General features: G+C 66.0%; 1 protein-coding gene across 1 annotated transcript; it reads left to right on the top strand.

The window, feature by feature from the left end:
• The first annotated feature begins 2333 nt into the window (after positions 1 to 2333).
• RSPO4 (R-spondin 4) lies at positions 2334 to 10144 on the top strand. Its single transcript, XM_050907507.1, has 5 exons — positions 2334 to 2412; positions 5868 to 6056; positions 6388 to 6531; positions 6626 to 6811; positions 10071 to 10144. Exons 1-5 carry the CDS (start codon positions 2334 to 2336, stop codon positions 10142 to 10144), a joined length of 672 nt encoding a protein of 223 aa, XP_050763464.1.
• The last annotated feature ends 7190 nt before the right edge of the window (positions 10145 to 17334 follow it).

The following is a 17334-nucleotide window of genomic DNA, read 5'->3' on the forward strand; positions in this document are numbered from 1 at the left end:
GGGATGGCACCGCCGTGCCCATGCCCACATGGGCCCCCCCAGCCCACGCAGGTCCACGATGGGGACGCCGTGTTGCGGGCTTGGTTGTTTATGGAAAGGGAGGCTGAGCCGGATGCGGAAAACCTGTGTTTTACGGGTAATTTTTCAATTTATTTCATATTGGCTTTAGAAAAAAACCCTAAAGAGATCCCAACTGTTATTAGTTCTGGTTTCTTATGGCGAGGCCCGAGGGGTCTGAAACGGCTCCTTTGTTGTCTGAATCATTAACTCTTCGGGAATAAAATGCCGTGGTGCCGGATGGGAGCAACGGGGAGAGATGTTCAGGGAGGCTGGGGGGGAGAGGGGGAGCTGGAGGGAGAAATTCGTGGAGGTAGAGAGGAGAGTAACCCCGATGTGCATTCCCTGGGCACGGTCGGATGCCCCAGGCCACTGATGGACACATCCACTGCGGCCCTCCCCAGTGCAATGAGTTTGCTGGTGCTCAGCGGTCCCCCAACCCATTTGTCCCTCCCAGGTAAAGCAGACCCAGAGCATCCCAGGTGGGAATGAGCCCGCTCCGGCTGGCCTCAGCCTCGCCTGCAGGAGCAAATCCCAGTAAAATCGGTGCACCCTGCAAGAGTGAAGCAGACAGAAACGCTCCCCCTTGGTCGACTGGAAGCCATCAGGACCCAGGACCACTGAGATCCAAACCCAAACGTCTCCGTGGAGCAGAGCGGGGACGCAGCGTGCTGGCAGAGCCACCTAAGCACAGCTCAAGAAACGCTGGGTTTTCCCCCAAAAGATGGGAGCCAATTCTTGGCCCTTTTAGTTCCCTGTGCCCCGCAGCCGGCTGGGGTGCGGGACGGGCAGGCGGGTCAGCATCTGTCCCGGGGGTGCTCAGGGGGCAGCGGGGTCCTGTGTGCCCGAGAAGTCCCCTCTGTGCCCTCTCCGGCGGGGGGGAGAGGGGCATAACATGCTGGTCTGCACTTGCTGATGCCGGAGTGGGTCATGTATGTGATGAGGGCTGCTGTCGGGGCTGTCACTGGTGGCCAGTGGCCCTGGAGCCCCGGTCGGGGAGGTCACCAGGCTGTTCCAGGGCATGGCTCCTGGCACGGGGCCGGCACGTGCCAGCACGATGGAGCTCCCAGGACGGGGACCCGCAGCGCTGGCACCCGTAGCTCACCTGCAGGTACCTGGTGAGTGAGGTTTTGCAGCCGAGCCCCTTCCCCCTCCTGTCCTGCACCCCTCTCCGGGCACACCAAGACCCCCCGGGGTGCATTTCAGGGAGCACTGCATGGGGCGAGGGGTGTGGGTGGCTGCGTGGGAGCCGGGAACAGCTCAGTGCAGCTCAGCTTAGCGTGGCATGGCTCGGCTCGGCACAGTTCAGCTTGGCTCAGTGCGCCTCAGCTCAGCTCAGCTTGGCACAGCTCAGCTCAGCTCGGCACAGCTCAGCTGGGCTCAGCTCGCCTCAGCTCAGCTCGACTCGGCTCAGCTCGGCTCGGCTCAGCTCGGCTCAGCCCAGCTCAGCTCGGCTCAGCGCAGCTCAGAGGGAGGTGAGTTACGAGGCGCTCGGAAAATCAGAGTCAGCCGCAATCCTGGGGACAGCAAGGGCAGATCCACAGTCGCTGCCGGAGCTCCCGGAGACCCACCACAGCTCCCAGTCAGCCGGTCAGCCGGCCTGCCCAGGGGCTCAGCCATGCCCGGGGGCTGCCACCGGCCCCCCCAGCCCTGCCCGGGGCTGCCAGGGCCGGGAGCGGGGGGCTGAGCCCCGTTGGGGGGGGGGGGGGGGGGGGGGGCTGGCGCAGGCAGCGTCACCCGCCTGGCTCCACCCCCCCCCACCCCCCCCCAAATCGCAGGGGGCTTCACCGTGACCCCGGCGCTGGGATGGCAGCGGGACAGTCGGACTGCGGCGGGACAGCCGGGACGGTTCCCAGCCGAGGTGGCGGCTGGAGCGCTCCGGCGGGGGTACTCCAGCCAATTTGTTTGCAAGTCGCTTTGTTGCTGCTGGGGGATTTTTTTTTTTTTTTTTTAATTATTATTATTTTGAAGAGGGGGGGGGTTAGGAGGGGGGGGGCTTGCACCGGCTATAAAGGCAGAGCTCCCCGGAGCAGCTGGCACTTCCCCGCCACCATGAGCGCTCCCCTGGCCTGACAGCCCCTGCCTCCCCGGGGCTCGCCGGCTCATGGCACCTTAAAGCGGGGCTGCGTGCCTGCGGCAGCACTGGGGTGGGATGGTGTGAGCCCGGAGCCGCTCTCCTCCCTCCCACCGCCCCTCGGCTGGCTCTGGCAGGAGGCGAGCCCGCCAGCCGCTTGGATGATTTGATTTCTTCCCTGCCCGAAATTACTCCTGCCCAGATGCAGTGGATAATATTCATGTTGCTGTTATTCATCAGCTCCATGGAAATGCTCACGCAGAACCGATGGAAGAAGCAAGGTACGGTGCGCGCGGATGGCTCATCCTGCTCAGGTACCATGGGGTGGCTCAGGGACGTGGGGCTGCCGGCCTCTGCCTCCCCTGCCAGCGCCGGAGCCGCCGGTGCTGCCTGTGCGGAGCGGGCAGGGGGTATGAAACAGGGCTGATCTACGCCCAGGGCTGGAAATTGCTGGGAACCAGCAGTCTCACAACTGGCCCCTCGGGCCCCATTGGAGACCGGCTGCGTTCCCCTCTCGGTGCACAGCATGGGGCTGGCTCAGGGTAGGTGCGTGGAGAAGGCAATGCCCAGCCCCATGGCATTGCCTGCCCGATGCCAGCCCTGCCCTCGGGGCTGGCAGGGGACAGGGGGACGCTGGCTGGCATGGGGACCAGCTTTGCAAACCCCAGGAGAGCTGGGCACAGTGGGAATAGTGCAGAACGGGCTGATTTTCCAATGTTTCCCTTCTCTGCTTAACGCATTAAGTGCGCGGGGAGTAAAACCTCGTGGAAGGATGCTCAGAGCCACTGCAGGCTCCTTCCCCCGGCCAGAGGCGCCAGCCGAGCTGCTGGTCGGTGCCAGGGCAAGGGCAGGGTCTGTGCCACGGCTGTGCCGAGCCATGTGCACCCCTCCGTTGGGGACCGGCTCGTGTTCCCCTCGCCGGGCAGTGCCCGTCGGCTGCGGGGAGCAGGGCCAGGGCTGATGATCAGCTCTCTGCTGGGAGCGGCTCGGTTTTGGAACCAGTGTGTGCCAGGGTAGGGACAGGACCTGGTGGGACCAGGGCTCTCGGGGGCCGGGGGCTGGAGCCTGGACAGCTTTCCTTGTGGTTGTTGCACGTTAAAGACATGCGGAGGCAGTGGGTGCGTGTGATTATGCGGGTGGCCAGGCTGGCTACCGAAACACCCCTGATCAGAAACGGCCTGGCACCCAGAGGGGCTCAGGGTGCCACCGTGGTGTTCGATGCGGAGCGGCCCGATGCTACGGGATGCGCGGGGGCCTCAGGTCCTGGCAGCACCCAGGGGTCTGGCCGCAGCTCCCTGCCTTGAACACGCGTTGTTTCTCCCTGTATAACCAGTGCAGAAGGGCCGGTGCGGTCTCCGGGAGCCGCGGGGGATGCTGCAGCACCCCACTGCCACCGGGAGCTGCCTCCGGCCATGCCCTGCTGCCGCGGAGGGACGGTCTGGGCAGCCCAGTGCCCGGGAGTCTCCCGGTGCCTGCAGAGCCCACAGCGGCAGAGCTGGGCTCGGGGCGGGCAGCGATGGGTGATGCCGCACTGGTGTCTGGCAAAGCCCAGGCAGGGAGCACCCACCCAGGCACCCTGGTACCCCGTGCCCAGTGCCCGTCTCAGCTCGGCCCTGTGCACCAGGTCTGCGATCGCCACCGGGCAGGGGGAGGCGAACCCACCAGGCGTCCCTAATTTCCCCGGTCCCACGGTTTCGGTGTGAGCCACGTCCCGTTGTGCGGCACAGCCCTCCGCCGGCTCTGCGGCAGCTCCCCGGAGTTGCTCCCGGTGGCAGAGGCGCGTGCCATGCCGGCAGCCCCGAGGCTCGTGGGGCAGAGGAGCGGGACCCGGCTGGCTGAGCCTTCCCCTGGCTCCGCACCACGGGGCTAGTTTTAATGTCGGTGACAGGAACAAGGCCCCGGAGCCGGCGCAGGGCTCCCCACCTTCTCTGCCCCAGATGGGGGTTGGAAGGAGAGTGGCAAAAAAAAAAAAAAAAAAAAAAAAAAAAATCATCAAAGACAATTAGGGAAGGGAAAAGAGGCTCGTAAATCCCTGGGTCTCCAGGGAAGCTGCTCCAGCTGCAGCCAGGAACACAAATGTTGTCAGCATTTGGTAAATATGTAACGGAGACCATAACAACTTAATGGATCCAAGGTGCTTCGTTAGCGTGCTCCCAGCAGACACAGCCCTAACGAAGCCTCCTGGCCACGCCACACCGCACTGCCGTCCAAGCCCCTGTGCCCCGGCGAGGGGACCGGATGAGCCAGCTTGGGGACAGCTACATGGCAGCACTGCACCGGGGGACTGGCTTGCACCGGGGAAAGTTGTGCCGGGAACCAGCACACAGGGCTGCGAGGCATCGTCTGCCAGCATCTCCCCTACCTTCCCCAGCACCGACCTCTGCTTTCCACCAGCCCCTCTGCCCCGGCCACCGCAGCCGTGGGGCCCTTCTGCTGTCAGCTCTGGGGAGTCAGAGAGCATCAGTGCCAGGCGTTGCTCCCGAGGCTGAAACCTGTGTCCGTGCCGGGCAGCACCCAGCGAAGCGGCTCGTTTGGCTCGCCCTCGCCCGCTCGGCTCTGCAGGGACTGGAGCTGCTCCGGGGCAGGTCCCTCCCGGCGCCTGCCAGGGCTCAGACCTGGGGGTCCGCACCAGCTCCCGCCTGTCCCAGCCGCAGGCGCTGGGCTCTGCTCTGTCCAGGGCAGCCGCCTCCTTAAGCCTTCGCTAGGTGCAAAAACTCATCTTAACACTCTAAGATCTACTGGCAGATGGAGCCCGGGGCCCGAGCGTGCAGCGCCGGCGCTGCTGGCACCGTCACCGCTGCACACCACGAGCCTTTGCTCAGGAACACTCAGGGGAGCCCGTGGTGCCAGAGCCAAGCAAACGCTTCCCAACGCAGCCGGGCACAGCAGAGGCACTGGCCGCCTGCACGGAGGACCTTGGTGGCCCCTTACAGAGATGCCCAGCCAGTGGGTAGCCCCCAGTGCTCGGGCCTCAGCTACCCAGCTCCTGAAGTGCCCCCGTGCTGGGACCATCTCTCTGGGCTGCATTTCTCTGGGCGCAGGGAGCCGGCTCGGCCAGGAGGAGCGGTTGGCAGGGTCTCCGTGGGCCCTGCCGGGGGCTGCGGGCTGGCAGGGGCTGGCACCGTGTCCTTGTCCCTGGGAGCAGAGCCCACCTCGGGGCCAGCTGCAGTCACGCAGGTTGGGAGCACTGCAAAGGCAGCCAGGGAGGCGGCAGAGGCTCTTGAGCAACCAGACAGATCCTTATCTGGGCTCCTCTTGAGTGTTTCCAAAATGCTCTTTGTCCCCTGACACTTAGCAGGCATCAACGAATTAATCCAGGTCAGAGCATATTTCTACCCACGGACCGAGCTGTTGTTTAGCTCGCGTTAGGATGCTTCCCACGGGATGGGCATGGCTGGCGTAGGGACAGGGCTCAGGCTGGCACCCTTGGGTAGAGCTGGGCGCGGGGCGAACCCTCAGCCCTGGACCTTGGGGTGATGGAGGCAATGATGCCCGAGCTGAGTGCAGCGGGGAGCGACGGCTCTGCGCATCCCCACGCTGCCAGCCTGGGGAGAGGGGGGGATTTGGGGAGCGGAGGGAGGCGGGGAGGTGTTTGCAGGGAGACAGGACAGTGCTGTCACCCCTGCGGGTCAGAGAGGGGCTGCCACGGGGCCGGGACCCTCCCCGGCGCCTCGGTCGTGCCGTGCACGTGTGCCGCCGCCGTGCCGCAGCCCCTCTCCTCCGTTTGTCCCCGCAGCGAGCACCGGCCTGCTGGAGAACTGCACGGGCTGCGTCCTGTGCTCGGAGGACAACGGCTGCATCACCTGCCACCACCGGCTCTTCCTGCTCATCTGGAGGGACGGCATCCGCCAGTACGGAATGTGCGTCCACACCTGCCCCCCCGGCTACTTCGGCGTGCGGGGGCTGGAGGTCAACAGATGCACAAGTAGGTCCCGCGCCAGCCGGGGCGCCCCCCCCCGCCCCTCCCAGTGCCCCCGCGTCCCCTCGCCACCCTGCGGGTCCCAGCGCCGCGGGAAGGGCGACGGCTGCATGTCCTGCAGCATCCCCGGCGGCATGGAGCCAGGGGCAGCGGCGAGAGCCGGGGGCAGCCAGGCCGTGGGGCTTCCTCCCCTTTTCCCTTGCCCAGAGCTGCAGCCCACACCCCGCAGGTTTGCAAAGGGCTTTGGGTTCCCGGTGGGTACCGGGACTGCCGGCTCCGGGCTCGCCACGTGCCGGCCCTCGAGCTCGCCCGGCTGACCAGCCCTCCTTCCCGGCAGAGTGCAGGTCGCCCAGCTGCGAGAGCTGCTTCAGCAGAGACTTCTGCATGAAGTGCAAAGACAAGTTTTACTTGCACAAGGGCCAGTGTTTTCGGCAGTGCCCCCCCAGCACTGCGGCGCAGCCCGGCACCCGCGAGTGCCAAGGTAAGCAGTACCCGCACCCCGTGCCCGCGGTCCCTGGGGACGTGCCTGGTGCTACGTGCTCACCGTCCCCGTTCTGCACCCCTGTCCCCCGCAGAGACGTGTGAGCCGGGGCCGTGGAGCGAGTGGAGCGCCTGCACCCACGAGGGCCAGACCTGCGGCTGCAAGTGGGGTGTGGAGACGCGGGTCCGGGAGGTGCTGGGGGCCACCCGGGAGGAAGGGGCCGCCTGCCCCGCGCTGCTGGAGACGAGGAAGTGCCGCATGAGGAAGCACTGCCCGGGAGGTGAGCACCGCACCGCCTGCCACCCCCAGGCCCCGGGGGCGGCTTCGCACCCCTCCAAAGCGAGCCCCGAGGTGCGCCGCGGGAAGGGGGCGGTGGCGGCGGTCCGGCAGTGGCCGGTGAGCCTGGCTGTCATCTCCCAAGCATTTTGAGGCCGGTGGCTGTAACCGTGCAGTTCTGGAGAAAGCCGCCGTCTCAGGCACATGTGCTGAGCAGCCCCGGCGCTGGCGCTGGCGCTGGCTGCGGGGCTGGCGGGGACCCCTGCGGGCAGCGTGCCGGGCTGGCTGCTCCCACCTCGCAGCCCCCGAGACTGCCTGGGACTGGCCGGCGTCCCCTTCCACCGCTGGGCCAGGACAGGAGCTGGCGTGAGCCGCCGCGGCGGGATGAGGCTGCCGAGCTCCAGCTCCCATCCTGCCACGCTTGGAAAGGGAAAGGCACGGCCTGGGCTTTCTGCACTGCCGTTGTGAATAAGGAGGGTTGAGACCCGCAGGGGAGGGTCCTGCAAAAACCTCCGAGCCCCCAAAATAGCTGGAGCGCTCATGGGTATCACCCAGGGGATTTCTGACAGCCAAAGCTTTGGGAGACACCCCAGGGCAGGGTCCTCCTCCGTGGCTCGCCCGGCCAGATGTTTGCCCCTGCTCCTGCGCCTTCTCCCACCATGGCAGCACCGCGTCCCCCGGGCTGGGGGCTCCCCGGCACAGGGCTCACCGCCACCTCTTGCAGCGCCCAGACCTGGCATGGGGTCCGGCCGGGCTGTGTGGGCACTGGCGCTTGGCTGGCGATGGGAACCAGGAGGCGGCTGATGTCATTTTTGGATGCAACCGGCTGGACTAAAGCTGTTCTAATAAATCTCCACTTAATAACTGGCAGAAAGGGGGATTGCATGAGATACTGATCTGTAGGGCCTGGAAGGAGATCTGAGCCGCCGGCCCCAGCGGTGCAGAGGTTTGTGGTTCGGAGCTGCGGACTCACTGTGTGCCGTGGGACGCGCCGGCCGGCACCGCCAGCGTGGCGGGGGCCGAGGGCGGCGGAGGAAAGGACTGCGAGGCGGGGGAAGAGAAAAAGGCTGGAGAAGGGGGGGCAATAACAGAAGCCGTGCGTGCTGGGGCTGGGGCCATGGAGCCAGGAGAGCGGCTTCATCTCGGCACCATCAATCATAAATAATATTTTCCTGCTGACAGCACAGAGGAGCTGATTTCCATCCCCGCCCAGGCCCCAACTCGCAGCTTCAGGGTGCCAGGTGGCATCGATTTTGGGGACGTTCCCCTCCCTGCGCCGGCTCCGGACCTGGAGAGCTGGTGACAGTTTGATGCGGCAAGTTTGGCGTGGGAGGACAGGCTGCTCCGGAGCACGGTGTCCCGCGGCGCGGTGCCGGGCGGGTGCCTGCGGCACCGTGCCCACGCCCAGCCCTACCTGGCACACGGCGAGTTCTGGCGGTGAGGACCGCGGTGCCGGCACTTTGGAGGCACCCCATTTCGTGGGGTGACTGGGAAGGCAATGGCACCCCAGAAAAGCGCTTGGCCTCCCGGCTCTGCCCGGGCATCTGCTACTGCAAGCCAGGAGCCCTGAGGCCATGGTGATGGGCTCAGGGAATGGTGGGGCTCCTCACTCAAGGCCGCTATCCGGGATCAGCTCCGGAGATAGGTCTGGCCCCAAGAAGGCAGAGGGAAATCCCTTCAGTGCCCCACCAGCAGCCCCCGCTGCCTGCTGCCCCAGCGGGGCGGGCAGGAGAGGGCAGCCCCTCCGTGTCTGGCAGCCCAGCCCGGCCACCGGCTCCTGGGCAGGCTGCTCGGCGTCCCCGCCGTGGCGGAGCATGCGTCTGCCCTCGCTCCCAGGCTCCTGCCCGCCCGCCAAGTGCTGGATTATGGGATCCAGATGCTGGAAGAGGACGGCGAGTTCACTTGATGCAGCCGAGACACCCCCAGCCCGGGCGAGCCGGGGAAGGCAGCGGGACCCGACCGTGTGATGAGAGATTTGTGCCACCACTTCTGAGCCATCCCCAGGCAGCTGGAAGAGAGAAGCATCCGCGCTTGGCCGAGGCACAAAACCCCTCACGCTGCTCTAAATCTGCCTTGTGTGTCTGCCGTGCTCTCCAGACGCTTGGCGTTCGTGCTGTGCCCTCTCCTTTGTGGGTGGCAACTGTCTGGGAGATCAGAGGCAAAAAACAGAGCCGGGCAGGAAAAGAGCTGGAGCCCTCGGAAAGGATCGGCGGCAACAGCGCTGGCGCACGCAGCACTGGCCGCTCGTGGTGCCCGTGCCCTTCGTGCGGGGGCTGCGTGGGGAGAGCAGCAGCAGACCCCCCCCCCCGGTGTCGCCCATCTCGGGGTCAGGAGAGCACGTGGTGGGCACAGGGGGGGAAGGAGAGGCAAAGCTGCCTGGTCTTTGGGCAGCCGCTCTGCTCCCCAGCATGGGCTCCCCTTCCCATCGGAGCCCATGGCACGGCGGGACTTATCCTGCATCCCTGTTGGGTGTCTCGGCACCGACCCCTCGGGCGGCGGAGCCGGGAGCTGGAGGGTGCTTGCGGCAGCCCCTTGGGGTGCGCAGAGATTTGGGTCCCAACCGCCTGACCGCGCAGCACCGAGTCCCTGGCAGGCTGTCAGCGGGTCGGCCTTACCGGGACGCAGCCGAGCTCCGCTGGCGCATGGGTCGTGCCGCCTGGACGGGAGCATCCGCGCGGGGAGAGCATCCCCAGGGAGATCATTAGCACCTATGCATGGATGCACCCTGAGGCCACCCCACTTCCCACCGTGCCCAAACCCTCCTGGGGACCAGCTGGGTCCTGTGCAAGCCCGCGGTGGTGGGCAGCACCGTCTTCTCCAGAGGGGAGGCACAGCCCTGCACCGCGGCAGAGCCGGGCATGGCCATGGCATCAATTTGGGGCATTGGTGCAGCCACCATTCCACTCCGACATTCCCAATCCCTGCTCCGAGAGAAGTTGGGGTCTCTCTAGCTGGGGAAACCCAGCCCATTCCTAGAGATTTTGGGGTTATCAGGATTTAGGGTCTGGCAATGGGAGCTGGGGGGGGGGCAACATATCGGTGTCCCTCTGCCCATGCCGCCGGCACACCCGGACCCCCTGGAGAGCCACGCTGCTGTTTGGTGACCTGGAGAGGGCTTTGGGGTCCCTCAAATTGGGAAGAGGGTCCTGTGCTAACACCCAGGGGAGGATGAGGGATCCGCATCCCACGGATAAGGCTCGGGCCGGATCCTGCTGCCCGGCTGATGAGCGAGCCCTCCTTTTCTCCTCCTTTTTCTGTTCCAGAGAAAACCGAACCCAAAAATAAAGGCAAAAAGCGACAGAAGAAGCCGAAGACAGAACCGCACGCGGGTACCTAGCGGCACCGGCACGGGAGCCGGGGCAGCGCGGCGGGAACCGGTTCGGGAGCTCTCCGTGCCGCCAGCCGGCGGCACGGAGAGCTCCCGACCGGTTCCCGCCGCGCTGCCCCGGCCGTGTCGCCCCCATTTTTCCATCCACAAAAAAATTGCACAATTTTCTCCCCCCTACCTCCCCCCCCCCTTTTCTTTTGAGACAATTTATGGCCTGTAAAACATTTCCTTTTCAGAAAATCTAATTTGCAGTGTCCAAAGCAATGCCCTGGGGCTCGGGGAAGGGGTGGCTCCTTTATTTTTCTGTTTTTCCCTCTCCCCTAGCCTTCTCGGTCCCTTCCCTTGCTCCAGCCGAGTGGGATGGGGTTGATCCCAGGGTTGGACCCCATGCCTGCCTGGATACTGTCCCCCAGGGCTGGGAGATGTCCTGTCCCCGTGGTGTCCCAATTGCATAGGGGTGCTGGGGTGCACAGCGTGCTACCGAGCTGCTCCGGGTGCCGGATAGAGTCCTCCATCTTCAGCCACCGGCACGGAGAGTGGTGGGACCCCCAGGCTGGGACCCCACTGGGGACCACGTAACTGCTCATGGCAGCCCAGCCCGGCGCACAGCATCCCCACCGGCACAACCATGGGTCAAATCCTGCCGTCCTCGGGCTCGCAGCCTGCAGAGGGCTGGAGGAGCTCCTCTCCCCAGCTGGATGTGGGCGTAGGAATTTGGGGTGGTCGTGGCTGCGTTCGGTCCAGGACAGGGGGTGCCGCACCCTGTGCCTGCAGCTGCCGGAGCGAGCCCAGGCAGGGGATGCCGCTGCCTCCTGCATCCCCCGGCCGGGATGCGCTGGGAGCAGCCACCACAGCCCCCTCCCAAATGTCACCGGGGGTGCTGAGCCTGTCCCCGTGCCGGTGCATCCCTCCGAGCTGGCTACCTGCAGAAATAAACGGTGTACGCCCGTGAGGCATGGAGAGCTGTATTGGCACATTTAACATGTGTTTTGCTCAAATCGCTGCCCCAGCCGCAGGCATCTCTGTATTTGGGGGCTTCTTGGGGTCAGAGCCCCCCGTCCCTGCTCTGAGCGTGGGCAGGGGCAGGCCAGGTCTGGCAGTGGGGTGTCAGGGCTGTGGGGGCCGCAGGGGCTGTGGGGGCACGGTCCCTTCAGGGCGAGAGCGCTGGGTGTCAGCATCGAGCCAGCCCCGGGAGCCGGCACGAAGCCACCACGGCAGCTCCTCTGTTCACTTAACATCAAATAAATGTATTAAAGCCTCCGGCATCCCTCTCGCCTCCCTGTTTTCCTCATTTCCACAAGGCGCTGCCGGAGGGGGATGGGGACACCGGCTGTGGCCACGGCGTTACCCCTGCGTCCCCCGGCGGGAGCAGGCAGTGGGCACGGCAGCCCAGCTCTGCACCGGCTCGCGGCACTGCCAGGGGTGCCAGAGCAGCTGTACCCCCCCGAGCCCCTCTGGCACACGGCTGGACCCAGACCCTGAAGCGGAGGGGAAAGGCAGCCACCGGTATCGGACCCCTCCATCCCATAACCTGCAGCCGCCTGTGCCCCGCAGCACGGCTCCCAGCGGCGGGGAGCACCCTGCCCTGGCCTCCAGGCACCGGGGTGTCTGGGGACAGGTTTTATTTTAAAGATTGAATTTAAAGCATCACCAGCATCATTTGGTGCCTGAGCCAGCGGCTGGAGCAAGCGGCAAGCAGCATCACCGGGACTGCTGCCCTGCAGGTATCCCGGGCTGAGCTCTGCCGCCGGGAAGCACCGAGGGGCTTGTCCGGCCGGTTGCTAATTGCAGTGAGAGCACCAGGTCTTGCGTGGCCCCGCTCGCAGCGATGGCCGGGCCCAGCCGCGTAATCCAGTTATGGCGAAGGCACGACCGCAGCACGCCGGCCCCGCGGCAGCCCTGGCGTTTCCCTCGGGGGGCTGGAGCCCCCCGCTCACCGGGCAGCGCAGCTCTGTGCTGCAGACAGTGCTCCCGCCAGCTGCTCCGGCACTGGGGCTCGCAGCATCCCCGGCCATCCCGCAGTGACCGGGATGGCAGTGGGGTCCCTTCCCTGGTTCCACAGCTGTGTGAGCAGCCCGGCATGTGGGGACACCCATGTGCCCCCCATGCTGGGAGAAAATCACCCTCTCCTGAGACGCGTGGGCATCCCCATGCCCGGGGAAGCCCTCTCTCCCATGCCAGCCTGTCCCCATCGCCGTGGTTGTCCCCTCCTGGGGGACCCAGCCTAGATGTAACCCAGCACGTAGGCTGGCAGCCGCGGTGACCCCCGGTTGCTGGCACGCAGCCGTCCCAGCCCCCAGCGGACCCCCAGTCCAGGAGCTGGGCACCCCGAGCCCTGCGCAGGGTCTGGCTGAGTCCTGCCAAGCTCCGCCTGGGACACAGCCCCCATCCCGGTCTCCACGGGCTCGTCCCGTGGCCGGAGCAGCCAAATCCAGGCCTGGCTCCCTCCAGCGTTATAAATAGCTGGGACGTGGGGAGGGAGCTCTGCTCCCCGGGATGGGGGTGTCCCAGGGGCGGCGGGTCCCAGTGGGTGCTGATCGGGGGGGGGACTCGCTGGGTGCCGGGGTCGGAGGGTAGGAGGGCTCGGTGCTGGCGCAGGCAGCTCGGCCCCGCTGGCTGGCGGTGCTGCCGCGGCATTGCCTGCCCTGGGAGGTGCAATGAGCTGCGCAGAGAACGGCCGGGGGGGGCTGGCGGGGGAGGGACGGGGGCTGCATGTGCGAGTGTGTGTGAGTGTGTGTGCGCGCGAGACATTTATAGATCACGTGTGAAACTTGATCTCCCCTCAGTGGGCTAGGAGGAGAGAAAAAAGATAGAAGTATTGTTTTTAAACAGATTTTTTCCTTTGTTTTTCTTCCCCCCCCCCCCTTCTCCCCCTGCAAGGGCTGCGGCCGCCTGGCGATAAAAGGCCGGGGCGGCCAGAGCCGGCTCAGAGGGAGGAAATGCCAAAATTGCAGCGTTTCGACTCGGCGGCGAGCGCCCACTGACCCATCCCGGCAAAGAGCGGCGTCACGCCCGCTCGGGAAGTGCTGGCACATTCCCGGGCCGCGGCACCCCGCTCTCACGCCCCCACCCCGGTGCCGCGGGGACCCCCGCACCATGTGGGTGCTCAGCCTCGGCCTCGTGGCCCTGACCTGCGCCACGACGGTGCTGTGCGCGGCCGGAGCCCAGCGCCGGGCGCTGGAGGGAGGCGGCCGTCAGCGTTACCACCGGGTACAGCACGGCCACTGCAGCTACACCTTCGTGCTGCCCGAGGCCGACCCGCCGCCCTGCCCTCCCGCCCCCGCCGCCCCCAGCCCTGCCAACGCGCTGCTGCAGCGGGACTCGCCGGCCGGCACCCCGCACGCCGGCCACGGGGCCGCCCAGCGCCTGCGGCACCTCGAGAGGATCCTGGAGAACAGCACCCAGTGGCTGCTGAAGGTAGGGTGCGGGGCGGCGGGGGGACGGGCAGCAGGGTGGCGTGGGCAGGGGTCTGCACCCAAGCGTGCAGCATCCCCGTTACCGGCTGCCTGCTCCAGCTCCCGGCTGGCTCCAGGCTGCCGGAGGCAGAGGTGGGTGCATGGGGGTTTTCGTGCCCACCCAAGCGGCAGCACTGCGGCCAAGCCAGCGTCTCGCTGGCAGGTTTGTGACCTGGGCCTGATCCTGGCCCGTTTGCACCAGGCACTGTCTCCTCGGAGGGGATGGGTGCTGCGGGTGCTGCGGGCGCTGCGGTTTGTGAGTGCTACAGCTCGTGGGTGCTGCAGATCACCGGTGCTTGCTGCTGCGGCTGTATCCCCCTGCCATCCCTGCCATGGATCCTCATGGTCCCAGCTGGGCTGGCTGTGCCAGGCATACCTTGGGGCTCAACGCTCCCCGTTCTGGGTCAGGATGTGGCCCTCCTGGAAAGCTCTTGGGAAGGGTTTTTGCAGGCGGCGGAGCAAGGGACCTAAGGGCAGGGGCCACCAAAACCTCTCCAGCTTCGTTGTTTTCCCACTTATGGGCTTTGCAAAAGCTCCTGGTGCTTGGTGAGACTTTGAGTGGGACCCGTGGCTCCCGGGCAGCCCCACAGGGCATGGGCGAGTGGGAGGGTGCAGGGTGGGGGGCAGTGGGGTGCCACACCAGAAGGGCTGCGTGCCCACGGGGGTGTCCCCCACCCCGGCTCACCCCATCCCCGCCGCCCATGGCAGGAAGCGGCGTTTCCTTCCCGAGGGCTCGCGAGCACCGATGGAGCCCCCATCTTCCGAGCGCGGCCGCCTGCGTCAGACCCAGGAATAGCTCCCAGACGGCTCATCCCGGGGGACACCTCCCCGGGGGGCCATAAACCCTGCATCCCAGCGAGGCAGCGGCACCGTGACCCTGGGTGCCTATGTTGATAAGAGGGCGAGCGGCTTGTCCCTGGCCGTCACTGACCCTCCAGCCGAGCAGCATCGCCAGCACAGCCGCATCCACGTCCTGGCGGTGTCCCACCGGGGTGCAACGGGACCTGCGTGTCTCTGCACCCCGATTTCCTAGATGATGCTCCCGGCTGAGCACGGCCAGCGGTGCTGGGAGATGGTGTGTGCCAAGCCCCCGCAGTGCTCGGGGCCGGGGCTGGGGCCAAACGCACCAAGCAGGGGTCCCGGGGGTGGCCTGTGCCAGCCACTCTGCTCGGGGAGCCTCTCCGGGCCGTGGGAGACAGGGCAGCAGGGACGTGCAGGGCTGTCCCTGTCCCCTCATCCATCCTAGATAACAAATTCCTCAAAAGCTGGGAAAACGCTGAGCCACAACTCCACTGAAAGCCAGGCCGGGGTGTCGCAGAGGGACCGGCAGAGCCAGCCATCACCCGGCTGGTGGCAGCGAATCTCCATCGCTGCGGGACCTGCTGGGTCTGCTGTGCATGCACAGCCCTGGGGTCCCTGCACCCTGGGGTCCCTGCACCCTGGGGTCCCTTCCTTGGTGTCCCTGCGCCCTGGCATCCCTATGCCCTTGGGGTCCCTATGCCCTTGGGGTCCCTGTGCCCTTGGGGTCCCTGTGTCCTGGGGTCCCTGCATCCTGGGGTCCCTACCCTGGTGTCCCTGTGTCCTGGGTGCCCAGGCCAGCTCTGAGCTTCTCTTGGGGCGAGGGCAGCCTTTGGGCATGGGGGCCAGGGGTCCCACCGCAGGTGCACGTGGCCCTGCCTCGGAGCAGGCAGCCACAGGCAAAGTGGGGCCACACATCTGGGCAGCTGTGGGCAGCGATGCCCCACACCAGCAGCCCCAAGGAGCACGAGGCAGCGGGGCACTGGGCAGCCGGTACCCCGTCCCATCCCATCCCATCCCATCCCATCCCATCCATCCCATCCCATCCCATCCCGTCCCATCCTGCAGCATGGCCCTCTCCGTTTAGAGGCAGCTTGCAGCTATTTTTTTTTTTTTTTTTTTTTACTGTTGTTCCTTGGCTTTCCTAATTTAACCGGAGCTGCCCAGGGAGGCTTGTTTTGGTCGGACTCCAAGCCTGAACAAACAAACCGGGGCTCGAAGGAGGCATCAGGTTCGGGGACAGATTGTAAACAACATCGCATCCCCGTCTGCTCTGCCCTGGCCTGGGGAGCCCTGCCGGGTGCCGGGGGCTGGGGGGCCTGCCGGAATCGGCAGGCCCCCCAGCCCCCGGCACCCGGCAGGGCTCCCCAGGCCCCCTCAGGCACCCCCAGCACCCAGCCTCCCCAAGGAACCCCATCCGTGGCACTGGGGTGCTGGTTCACCCTCCCCATACGTAGCCCCCCCTCCGCCCATGGCCGGGAGGGACAGGGACATGGCAAGGACCCAGCGCACGAGGACAACGTGGCTTCTGCTCGCCATCCCATCGGCTGTTCCCCTCTCAGGAGGAATTAATTTTAGGTCAAACACAAACATTTGATGGTGCCGCCGGGTCTGGAGGATGGGGGGGGGGGCTCAGGGTGGGATGGGGTCCCCGGCGAGGCAGTGGTAGGTTGGCAGCTCTGGGGCACCCATGGCACAGGGGCCGGTGCTGCTCACCCTGGCATGGGTGCAAGGATGCAGGCAGTGGGTGGGGGGCTTTCCCCCCTGCCTCTGGCCCTGGCCCCCCCCCCCCCCAGTCAAGTGCTTGCGGGATGCTTAGAAATGCCAGGCAGGATGGGGACGGGGACAGGGGAGGGATGTGGATGCAAGAAGGTGGCACAGGACCATTGAGATGTGGGCAACGGTTCCCTGGCACTGGGAGAGCGGGGTGGCCGGGGTCCCTCCTGCTCCAGGGCAGCGTTTTGGGGTGACCTGCATCACCATGGTCCCCACCCCGGCCGCTCTGCCCTTCTTGGGGAGGAATGAGGCTGGTGGGACCCCTCCGAGCCCAGGCGAGCCTCAGCACCCGCGAAGGGAGGGCGAACCCGGTTTCCCAGCCCTCTGCACAGAGCCTGTCCCACTTGGGTCCCCTGTGCCACCCGAGGCCAGGGACGCTGTGCCCCCCTCTCCAGCCCCAACTGCTCCCAGGGAGCTGCCAGGGCCAGGAGCTGGGGCTATTCCTCCGGCTGCACTCAGTCCTCCCCGTGCCAGCCTGACCTTTTCCACGGGTATGTACTGCCCTCGAGCTCAGAGATATGTTTATTTAAAAAAAAAAAAAAAAAAAAAAAAAAAAAAAAAAAAAAAAAAAAAAAAAAAAAAGGCAAGACTGAGAGGCAGAAACGGCCTCCTCGAGCCCTGTGAAGCAACAAGATTAACGACGTGGTTAAAGGGAAACTCTCCAGCAATCACTCAGCTCGGGGAAATGTTTTCCAGACGTGGCTCTCCGACCTTTCCCCGCTTCCTCCCCGCGAGCACGTTCCCGCAAGGGAAAATCCCCAGGGAAGCGGGGTGCAGGCAACGCCGGCTGGGGTGCCCAGCCCTGGGACCCTCTGCCCTCCATGGGTGCTTGCGGTGGGGCGATGGTTTCGCCGCTGCCCGGTTCTGGGGAGGAGGGAACGGGTCCCCGCCGCTGCCAGCAAGATTTCATCATGCGCAAACAAGTGCAGAGCAGAGCCCTGCGCCCTGGCCCGCTGCCGGCCCTGCTCCCGTGCCGAGCATCCCGGCACCGCTGCCTGCCCACCATGGTGCTGAGCATCCTGGCACTGTTGCCTGCCCACCATGGTGCTGAGCATCCCGGCACCGCTGCCTGCCCACCATGCCGCCCGGAGAGCAGCATCCCACCCCAGCCGGTCCCGCCTGGTCCACAACCCCACGAGATGCATGGGGATGTGGGGCTCTGCCTGCACC

The sequence above is a fragment of the Gymnogyps californianus genome, chromosome 17, assembly GCF_018139145.2.
Source record: "Gymnogyps californianus isolate 813 chromosome 17, ASM1813914v2, whole genome shotgun sequence".
Classification (NCBI taxonomy): Eukaryota; Metazoa; Chordata; class Aves; order Accipitriformes; family Cathartidae; genus Gymnogyps; species Gymnogyps californianus.

Bases quoted from the DNA above. Each gene is read 5' to 3' on its own strand.
- RSPO4 (XM_050907507.1), top strand. From the start codon at position 2,334: ATGCAGTGGATAATATTCATGTTGCTGTTATTCATCAGCTCCATGGAA. The intron at 6,057-6,387 runs GTAGGTCCCGCG...CCTTCCCGGCAG, and splicing joins GGAGGTCAACAGATGCACAA to AGTGCAGGTCGCCCAGCTGC. The intron at 6,532-6,625 runs GTAAGCAGTACC...TGTCCCCCGCAG, and splicing joins CGGCACCCGCGAGTGCCAAG to AGACGTGTGAGCCGGGGCCG.